We start from the raw sequence: 11,336 nt of genomic DNA on the forward strand, positions 1-11,336 counted from the left end.
GGGAAAGACGCAGAAAATATAAACATTTGTTTTTTTTATTAATAACACTCGAACTAAATAATTTATAAATTTAATGTCTCAACAAAATAAAGTAAATAGTAATCTTACACTTACATGTGTGCTAAAAAGTATTGCGTTGACTATATTTTTACTTTATACAATTTGAATCTATTATATGATATAAATGACTAACAACATCATGTTTATTACAATACTTTAAAAAATATTTGTGCTTGTTGGAACTGCTTAGGGTAACAAACAATAGGTTACAAATTCATGGTGGGGCAAGGTCTCCCTCAGGTCCAATGAATCAAGACACCTAAAACAATTCTATACCTATTTATATTATACATTTGCATTGGTGCAAATTATTATATATATAATTACATAAATAATTTTTATTTATTATAGAAGAGGACCAAATGAAAAAATAATTATTTTCTGAATGAAAAATACCATTGAAAATTTATATTATATAAATAAACAATAAAATGTACAAGATGTTTAAAAAAATCAAACATTAAAATGTTTGTTTACACTTTAACCCAACAAATTGAGACCAAAACTTTTTCAATTTAATTTTAATACCAATGTAAACTAAATCTTTCTAAACACAAATGGTAACACATTTTATTAAGTAGACAAAAAACTTATTTTATAAAAATAATTATATTTTTTTGCACAATATAAAATGTCTAATCACATAATAATTAAAATTGAATTTTATAACAGAAAATTCTCAAATAAATTAAACCGAAAAGTTTTTGTCCCAAAACAGGTTAAAATTTATGGCAATTTATTTTAATTTGATAACATACATAATCAACAAAAAAAATAATAACAAATAAAAAATAAAGATTGAAATTTAATTGCACTTTAAAAAGAAATAATTTCCCTATAAACCAAAAAGGAACTGCGAAGATAATTTAAATTGAATTAATTTTTACAATAGATATGTTATTACGGTAATGTACAAGGAACATGATTAGACAAAGGAAAAAATAATAATGGCTGTCATCATATTAAATGTAGGACTACCTTGTAACTTTTTTTTTTAAAATTTAATAATTATGTTATATATATATATACATACAAACATACATGTGTATATGTATATAATTAAAACAGTCATAAATAATGGTTAGCAAAAATACAACATTCTTACACGTACATTCTATCATTGATTGTAGCATTAGCATTGTAACTAATTATTATATAATAATATACTGCCTATAATTCTGCTCAAGCAAAAATAAAATATTACTTAACTGATAGAGTAACTAAATATTTTACAGAATGAAAAACCTAATTTGATTTAAGCTAGATAATTCAAAATTAATTAAAAAGAACAATTTATTACATTAACAATAATTTTTTAGCCCACTTAATATTTATACATAATCATATGTACAGAAAAAAAAACATATTAGGAAAAGACCTATTTAAATATTATAACAATAATTTTTTTTAATTTTAATATGCAATTTACCTTAAGGGACGCCATTTATTTCTTGTTGAAAATAATTTAATTTGGCACGCTTAGCTTGTGGTTCTTGAAAATTATCAGAATAATTAGTATCTGGTTCTTTAGATTCATCAAAATGATTTTCTCCAGCTACTTCTTCCTCCTCTTCAACCTCATCAACAACTTGTTGTTGGCTTCCATTTTCAATTCCATTTTCAGAAGATTCATCTTGCTTAAATACTTTAGACTATAAAAGATAGTCGAAATTAGATAAATAAAAATTAACTTAACTAATCAAAAAAAAAAAAAAATTACTAACAGTAATTTCAAAAAGATGTATTGCTTTTTTTTCAAATAAAAAAAATTGTTAAAATATTTTACCTGATCAATATTTTCCTCAATTGTCTTTTGAGTATCATCAATAATTTCTTCACGAATATCTTGAACTCCAAATTCACCAGATTCTATTTCTATACCTTGTGTAGGATTGTTTTGAGATATATCCTCATCTACATCATTTGTTTCTACTTGCTTATGATGGTTAACTGCTTTTTCAATATTTAATGAATGATTTAACTTAGAACTAAAATAACAAAATAAAATAATTGTATATTAGTGATTCAAAATATTTAGTCTTATTACTTACGCATCAAAAGTTTGATCTAATGTTTGTACAATCACAGGAGCTTGTGGTAACAAAGATTCTTTGAGTGGTGGAGGAAAGGTAATGAAGTTTAAGTTAGTTTTAGTTGTACTTCCTGTGAAAAGAATTTTTATTTATATTTTATATTTTTTTGATAATTTTCTTAATAATCAAGGATATTTTATAGTCAAATTATTTTTTAAGAAAAAAAAATTCTAATAATAGAACTTATGTATTTATGTGTTATATATATCAAATATTAATTAAAACATATATTCATTATATTAATACTATTCTATTATAAATAACTATGTTTACCGGGTTGAGATGATGGAAGTCCATTGTTCACTATTGTTATGTGTCTAGTTGTAGATTTACTATATGTTGTCACTGGCAAGACTAGTCGAGACTTCAAAAATGTCAATTGCTGAGGACTTTGCATTTCAGAAGCTTCATTGTTAGCTAGAAAAAAAAAATTTCACAAATAAGACATTATAATATGTTGCATAAAATAATAAACATACTGGAATTCATTTGAATGTTCAAATAAGTTAAAAATTATAAATTAATTAATCACATCCTAAATAACATACAGGTGATATTTAAAAGAATAAATTAATCAAAATACTTAGGAAATATATATATATATAAAAAAAAAAAGACTTGAAATCTAAAATGAAATAAATAATATATCCTTAATAATATATAATTTCAAAATCGATTTCTTAAATAAAAAATAATTGTAATAAATATAATTACATTTAAAATTACCCAAATGAATCTCTACATCAAAAACAATAATAATAAAATACAATTTACTATGAAAGATATTTCTTTTTAAGTTACCTGTTGATGATACATAATGAAGAACACCATTTGTATGAGAAATTTTATTTGGTGATTTAGTTTGATTTGGGATGGAATTTGTCAAACAAACTTCATCTGGTTGTTGGTCTGAAGAAGAAACTGGAGGCGATGGTGAAGTTTCTCTTGATAATGAATCGGCAATTGACAATTCACCACCAGCAATATGACTTGGTGATGGAGGAGCACTTCTAAAACAAATAGTAATATAAGTTTTAATAATATAATATGTTTGTATGAAATATTATTTATCATAATTATTTGTTTAATTACCTTGAAGACATTCCAAATGAATTATGAAGTCTAAAACTAGGGACTCCTCTAATACGTCTACGTCGAAAAGCTTGCTCAATTAATTTTTGTTCAGAGGAAGGATCAATTCTCCAAAAAGCACCTTTACCAGGTTCTTCTTGAGACCGTGGTACCTACATAATACAAATACATAATTATTTTAACTATATTTAAAAATAAATATTAAAATTAATTACAAAGAATTTACTAAGTCTAGGGATTATAAATTGTAGAAATTTAATAATATTATCATATTAATTACTTTTTTTTTTACTTTAATTTAAGTTTAATTACATAATATATTGTACCATGATTTACATTAAAAATGATATTACAAAACAAACTATTTTAAGCAAATTAAATATTTAAATTTACCTTAATAAAATAACGATTCAATGATAAGTTATGCCTTATAGAGTTTTGCCAGCCTTTATCCACAAAACGATAATATGGATAATTTTTGGTAATATATGAATAAATTCCACTTAATGTAAGTTGACGATCAGGAGCAGAAGCAACGGCTTGTACTATGAGTTGAGCATAAGAATAAGGTGGTTTAGACTCATCTTTAGACTTTGCATTATTAGAATTGCTATTATTATTATTTATAGGAGTTGATCTATCTTGAATCACAGTTTCAGGAGGACTATAATTTTGTCCTGTAGAAGTTGATGTACCATTTCTATAAAAATCACCAACATATTGTTCACTACCAATACTAACATCAAAAACTGTATTGTCTAATGGGCTAGTTTCTTCATCTCGACTATTCTGACTAGACATTATTAGATGTTTACTGAGCAAATAAAAATAAAATAAATATTAATATAACATTAAAAAATTCTTAAACTAATTCATAAAATAAAAAAATAATACATTTCAAAATTATAATAGATATTCATATCTTACTTTTCTTCTACATAAATAGCAGATGATGTAGGTGCAGCTATTACCCCTATTTGACCAGGATTAGCTACAGCAGCTGCATATGCAGCCATTTGTAAATCTGGTCCAAGCGTATGTCTATTATGTCCACCTCTAGGACTAGTTGGACATGAATTAGCAGCACTAGGTAAAAAAAAAATGACAACTTTTATTTAATCACTATTCTTTATATTAGAACTATATAACTATATGAAATAAGTTAAATTCTTTTTAAATAAATATTCTCAATTCAAATTTACTTAATGATACAAAATATACAGGGTTATTCAAAATAATTCATCCGATTTCAAACAGCTATAAAATGATAATTATAAATTGTATCTTATCAAATTATATACCACTTAATAGAGGGTATACCCAAGTTTTAGAATGTCATTAATTGTTTTACAATTATTGCTTTTAAGTGATAAGTTATTTTGTGGAAATATGTCGACCGAACAGCAGAAAGCGTTTTGTGTGTTGCGATTTTCAAAATGTGAATCGATAATAACCGTGCAACATGATTTTCACTATTGTTATGGGATTGATGCACAGACTTCTCAGAGCATACGTTGATGGTATAAGCAGTTTGAAGAAACAGGGAGTTTGGGCAAAAGAAAAAACACAGACCGACTTCGCGTATCCGTGTATTTCTTGGAATCAATTACAAAAGATATGCTATAAGAAGTATAAAATGAAATTGACTATCAACAAGATGTTGTTTGTGTGATCAGAGGAACTCATATAGAACATTTATAGGTAAAATTAATTAAACTTGACATATTTCTATTTTACTTAATGTATAACATATTGTTGTAAGACTAAAAAATAAAATTATCTAAGCATTAGAAATCAGATGAATCATTTTGAATAACCTTGTATATTTAAGTATAATATCCAAGGTGTTACACGAAAATTTACAAATTGTTATAACTCCCGTGTTAATTAAAATAATCAAACTAAATTCATTTTTATTTAACAAACAAGTTTTATATTCTGTAACATAAACAAATAAATATAATTTTAAAAAAAATTAACATACTTTATAACTTTTTATTACGTTAATTTCATATACATTCAGATTTTTTGAAAATGTTGGTAGTTTCATATCACAAATTTTATGATTTTTAATATTATTTTCTCTACTTATAGAAAAATTCCACTTTTTTTAAATTTAATTTGTGCATGACACAAATTTAAATTCTCAATTTGCCTTTCTCTCAACTATTTAGGGTCACCACCCATGTCCCAAACCTCTACTCGTCTTGATTTTCTACATACCTTACGCACACACGGATAGCTCTCATATCATTTTCATTCATATCCAATCATCTCTTATTTGATCTTTCTCTTCCTTGTTTCCTATTAACATTCATTTTCATAACCATTCTTACTACTTTTGTTTCATCTCGCCTCATCACATGCCCAAAACATTTGTCTATTTTTTCTCATCTTGTCCACTATCGACGCTAAACCAATACTACATCTCACATATTTGTTCCTTATTCTATCTTTTCTTGTTACACCACTCATCCATCTAAGCATCCTCATTTCCACAACACTCATACTCTGCTATATTTTTTATCAACCACCCAACACTCTCAATCATATTGCAATAGTTGGTGGTCTAACTACACTTTTGTAAAATTTACCTATTAGCTTCATTGGAATTCTCTTATCACATAAAACTTCTGAAGCTTCTCTCCATTTCATCCAACTGCACTTAATCCTATGTTTTAAATTCATGTAAAAGTCTCTGTCCTTTTGTAAAAATGATTCTAAATATTTAAATTTCTCGACTTCATCCATTACATCACCAATTATTATCATTAGTTTCCTCATACCCTCAACTCCTCGGTATCTTTCTCTCAAGTCAAATCTATATACTCTGTTTTATTCCTACTAATTCTCAATCCCTTTCCTTTAAGAACTATCTTTTACTCATCTAACTTATTATTAACTTCTTCCAGATTTTCTCCTACCAAAACTATATCACTAGCAAACACCATTAAAATTAATATTAAGCATATTAATAATAATAATAAAAAAAAATTAATATTATAACTTTTTTGAAATTAATAATTAAGTAAAGTTATCAATTTTGATATTATAAGCCCAATAAAATCTTTAAATTATACAAAATAATAACATAGAGATTATTTTTCTACTCATTTATTTAAAATATATTCATCAACGTATCACCATTTTTTTTTTTTTTTTTATAAATATTTATTAAATCATATTTGCAAATACATGATAAGTAAATCCAATGAACACATCCTGCAATTACTCATATATACACACATAAATTAATACAATACACAATTTCATTTTCATAAAATTTACCTTAATGTGCCAGTAGGAGAAGGGAAAGGACTAATAAATCTATTTTCCTTTGATAAAAATGTTGATTCTTGTTTGATAACTTGAGGAGGAATATTTATACTCAAAGGACTTGCATAACTTCTTGAAGGTGTTGCTATTGGTCTAGTTTGAGTTTGAATTAATGTATTCTGGAGCACTGGAGGTGGTGCCATTTCATCTATCAGTGAATAAAACACTAACCGAATTGTAGTGCTAGGAAACCGCATAAGACACCTAAAAAAAAATATATATAAATTTTAATAGGCAATTCAAAGTTATATAGATGTAATAAAAAAAAAAATTGTGGTTGTATATTATAACTAAAAAATATACTGTAAAGAAATAAATAGTTAAATTTAGGTATATTACATTAAGTTATTTAATAAACAAGATAAAATTGGTTATCAATTTAATTTGACCAAACATTTCAACAATCTATTGTTATACAAAATTAATCTTTTTTATGATATTTATTTCAGTTGTACATTTTAATAGGAATTTTTTATAATAATTTTTATACTAAGTAATCAATCGAACATTATAGACAAATTAAATGATAACTAAGATTGTTTATCATTTTCAAGAAATTATATGTTGTGGGACATTATATATCCAAATAATAATTTCTGTTATCTTCAGATTCGTATTAAAAATTAAAAATTAATAAAAAGTGAAATAATTATTAATGCCAGTATGTTACTAATTAAATTCTTTCAGAAATTTGTTTGTATAATTGATTGTATAAAATTATTTTAATAATAATGAACTAGTTACAATTAGTATTTTTATCTATTACATTAATGACATAATAAATAATTCAGCTTACATATAGTAAAATATAATAAAATTGAAAAAAAATTAACATTTGTCTACTTATTTATATAAGACAGTAAAAATAAATAAGAACAATGTTTTATATTTAACTGATACAATAATTTTAATAAATAAGAATATTTTTAGAAAATAGGTAAAAATGAGAAAATGATATTTATTTAACAAAATGATTCAAACTATACATATATAAAAACGTTTATATGAACCTTTCATTTATAAACCTGAAGTAAATTAGAAGTTTGTTTGAGAAGAGGGGAAAAAAAATAGGAATATTTATGAGTGATAAATATGTACAACGAAGAATTGACTGTAGTTGGATGATAATTCTGCCACTGTATATCAATATTTTATTATTTAAATATGATTTTAACATCAGAGTTTAATTAAGATATCTAATTTACATATACTTAGTATTACTAATGTACTAAACGAGTACTAAACAAGAGAGGTTTTCAGATGGAATAGAAATACCTATGTTCATGGATTAGCATGTAAAACAAGCATAGCGAACAGGCGATTGTGTTGGTAAATGCTTTAAGTAATAGAATGAAATCAATGGATCAGATGGAAATGAATAAGCCAAAGAGCCGTGGCAGGGAACAAGTGTCGGAACACCAGGTAATGATCGGCAACAGTTTCAAGCTCGATCAGAACACCGAAAAAAATGTGAGGCTACGAGCACGGGACTCAACGGATGAAGTGTCAGTTACAAGCACACCGTCGTCACTCGGGCCGGAAAATATCGCGGCGATAAAATTTTCAATGCGCACCTCTCGTGCGCGCGCTGTGCGTGTAACAATCGACTATTTCGAACTTTGGCAACAGGGAGACCTTGAAAACCCGTTACACACGCAAACACTCGCGCGCAGCCATTTATAACCAAACAACAAAAACACGTTATCATCGACGGTTCGTAGCATCGCGTTAGCGGTGCGTGGCGTTTATCAGGTTATTTGGAAAACAAAAATATTGTTTGTGTGTAAACAGACATGCAAACACACACACACACACACACACACACACACACACACACACGCACACACATAAACTCAAGGCGTCGGGCCGGATCAAATAGGACGGGGCGGGAGCACGTCATGCGATTTTCAAAGAAGCCTGTGGGTATCAGCGGCGACTTTTAGGGCCTTGCGTACATGCGCCATCCGGGGAGGTTGCGGGGGAGTCGTACCTTTTGGGCAACTGTAAGGCCGGAGCGCCTTTGCGCTGGAACACACCGTCCACGAACACGCCGTTTTTGCCGTGGCACGTCAGAAAGAAATTCGGGTGCTCGTATACCACTTCCAGATGACGTCTGGATATAAAGCTGGAATGGCCCATGTTGACGTCCACCTGACCCTTAGAGCTGTTCCGGCCAATGACGATGCGCTTCTGCCGGATCAGGAACTCAAGCTCGCGGCCCTCAAGCTTGGCGATCACGCCCGTCACGTCTTGGTCCGGTGCCCATTGCACGTTGGTTGGACTGCCGGGCATTGATTTGAGCGCGTGCAACGTCCAATCCGTGTCGGACATGGTCCTCGTGTGCGGCGGCGGCGACGTTGGTTAGCAGAACTTCTCGCGTGCACGGTCGGCGGTTGTCCACGCCGTGTGCGACTACTCGCAATAGGCGGCTCGATTGCGAGCACGAACGCGTGTTATTTTCCTTTCGCGTGAAGTTAATACGCGCAAGACGGAGACGAACGCGAATCGACGAGGCAGTGCGCACACACGCACTCTGAGAACACGACAGGTACCGTCCGCACAACAGACCGACGGTGAGAGACGGTGCGCGAAACGGAGAGTGCCGTTGTTGGTTTTTTTTTTTGTCCAACTCGAAAAGACAGCGGAAAGCGATACGAACGACGGAAAACCAAAGTATGCGATGCGAGTGTGCGTATGCGTACGTACGCGCAGGGGGGGGCGGCGGCGGCGGCGGCGGCGGCGGCGGTGAGCCGTTTGTTTACCAGCAGATGACCGGACCGGCGGCCTCGGGTGGAGGGTGTGTACCACGTGACGATCGAACTACTGCTACTGCTAGTGCTGCTCACGGGTGGTGGTGGCGTTGATGTCGTCGTCGTACATCGGACACGCGTCAAGCTGACGACGGAAAACCACGACGGCGGCGCGACGCGCGCGCCGGTTTATGATTATTATTATTATTTTTTTTTCTCCACTTATCTCGTCACCGACGTTTTGGGGTTATGGCTCGTGATATGCGGCAATCAGCGTGCCGTCGTCGTTCTTGAGCAATTCGTGTGGTCCGCGGTCGAAGAACCGTGTGCACTGCTCGGAAGTCAACGGCGTCCTCTCACCGTGCGACGGTGAATAAACAAAACGACAGTAAATAGTATAATCGGACGGTGGAAAAAATTTCGGCTATCGTGCACGAGACGTCGGCAGTCTATGTTCGCGTGGTGATGCGACGAAATTTCGCGGTTCCCGGGCACGACGGCGTAGACGTACTGTTAATGGGGAGATGATTAATGAGAAAAAAAAATTTAATACGAAAACAATAATAAATTAATTTAAAAACACGATGCGTGCGCACGTGTGTGTACACTGTCCAGTGTCGTATGCTTGAGTGTAAGTATGTGTGTGTGTGTGTGTGTGTGTATGAGCGTATCAGTGGACTAATATCCTTAGGCTATAATATGCATAGTACACCACCCAAACATATGTATATAAAATTAATAATAATAATAACAGTGTGTAATGACGGCAGTAGCAGCAGCTATCGGACACACACGCACGCGTATGCGATCGTATATTTGTACATGAATATGTGTGTGCGTTCCGGCACAAAACAAAAAACAGCTGACTACCCCGCTGCCCGCCGCCGTGGCGGAAGACCTCTATTTTTTTTTATCAGGATGGTGTAAACACGTCAAACACGTTGTAAAGTCACTTGTCCAAAGAGGTTGGAAAATGCCAATGATTGCATGTGCACACAAACTAAACGAAATATTTATTTTGATTATTATTATTATTTTTATCTGTTTTGACAACCATGACGTCTTAGTGTCGCTCATTGTTAATGTTATTCGCTTGTACGACTTCGAAACTCGTTTCTATTATTATTATTTGTCTTTCTCTTCCCCTCCTCGCCGTCTGACCCTGTATTCCGTCCAGCGACTCGTCCCGTTCAACGAAACTCAACTATTATTATTTATTTTTCATTATTATTATTATCACTTGTTGTTATTGTTATTGCGTCGTTGGTATTTTATTCGAGCCTGTCGCTTTCTCTCTCTCTCTCTCTCACACACACACACACACACACACACACACACACGCTTAAAATGAAAATAAACATTTGCCGTTTATACGACCCGACTCGAAGACCCGTGCGTGTGTGCGTTTTTGTAATACTACGCGTGCGCGAGCTCCGGTGTGCAGAAATATTACCGCGGCCACGAATGACTACTAAATTTATACTTATTCAATGGGATGATGGGGGAGGGGGTACTCGTACTGTCAGAGTCTAAACAACAACGTAATTAACATGTTGAGTGCTGAACGTCGAAATTAGTCGAAGCTTTCAGAACTCGCAGCATTAAGATATCGTTTATTGTATAAATCATAAAATAAAATACACACTGATACGATTCCAGACGATCATTTGCCATTGAGTAACGGCCACGGGCCTCGCACGTTGGACCTCGTGTTCCTCTAGCGGCGGGTGTAGCTGTGGTTTATCATCACGGTGTATTCTATCGTGTCTAAACAATTTGTTGTTCCATAAAACCCGTTTACGCCCATTTCGTTACGTCCTCATTGCACAGCGAAGGTACGACATAACTGCTCGTCAAAATCAGCGGATATTTTCATCTTTCGCTACGGAGTAGTATAGAACTCGGTTTGCCCCCTGAAATGAACGCTGGACGACAACGACTACGTTGCAGCGGCGGGCGTGGTCTACCTAAAAGTACATCGATCAAATCCATAACCAAGTGTATA

At 31.9% G+C, this 11,336-nt stretch overlaps 1 protein-coding gene across 3 annotated transcripts; it reads right to left on the reverse strand.

Annotated features, from left to right (window-relative positions):
* Nucleotides 1-54: 54 nt before the first annotated feature.
* LOC112691587 (forkhead box protein K2-like) lies at nt 55-10,124 on the reverse strand. Of its 3 annotated transcripts, none has more exons than XM_025565887.1 (11): nt 8,572-10,124; nt 6,534-6,785; nt 4,173-4,331; nt 3,639-4,059; nt 3,246-3,397; nt 2,955-3,160; nt 2,427-2,570; nt 2,112-2,223; nt 1,847-2,048; nt 1,490-1,712; nt 55-330 (listed from the first exon to the last, which is right to left on the reverse strand). In XM_025565887.1, the coding sequence occupies exons 1-10, from the start codon at nt 8,910-8,912 to the stop codon at nt 1,491-1,493; spliced, it is 2,211 nt and encodes a 736-aa protein (XP_025421672.1). In that variant the 5' UTR covers nt 8,913-10,124; the 3' UTR covers nt 55-330; nt 1,490. The 3 variants fall into 3 exon arrangements, with proteins under 3 accessions (XP_025421672.1, XP_025421671.1, XP_025421670.1); XM_025565886.1 differs by having other exon boundaries at nt 55-319; nt 2,955-3,163; nt 8,572-10,123; XM_025565885.1 differs by having other exon boundaries at nt 2,955-3,163; nt 8,572-10,123.
* Nucleotides 10,125-11,336: the final 1,212 nt, after the last annotated feature.

Source organism: Sipha flava, unplaced genomic scaffold (assembly GCF_003268045.1).
Source record: "Sipha flava isolate LNK unplaced genomic scaffold, YSA_version1 64_pilon_pilon, whole genome shotgun sequence".
NCBI classification, from domain to species: Eukaryota; Metazoa; Arthropoda; class Insecta; order Hemiptera; family Aphididae; genus Sipha; species Sipha flava.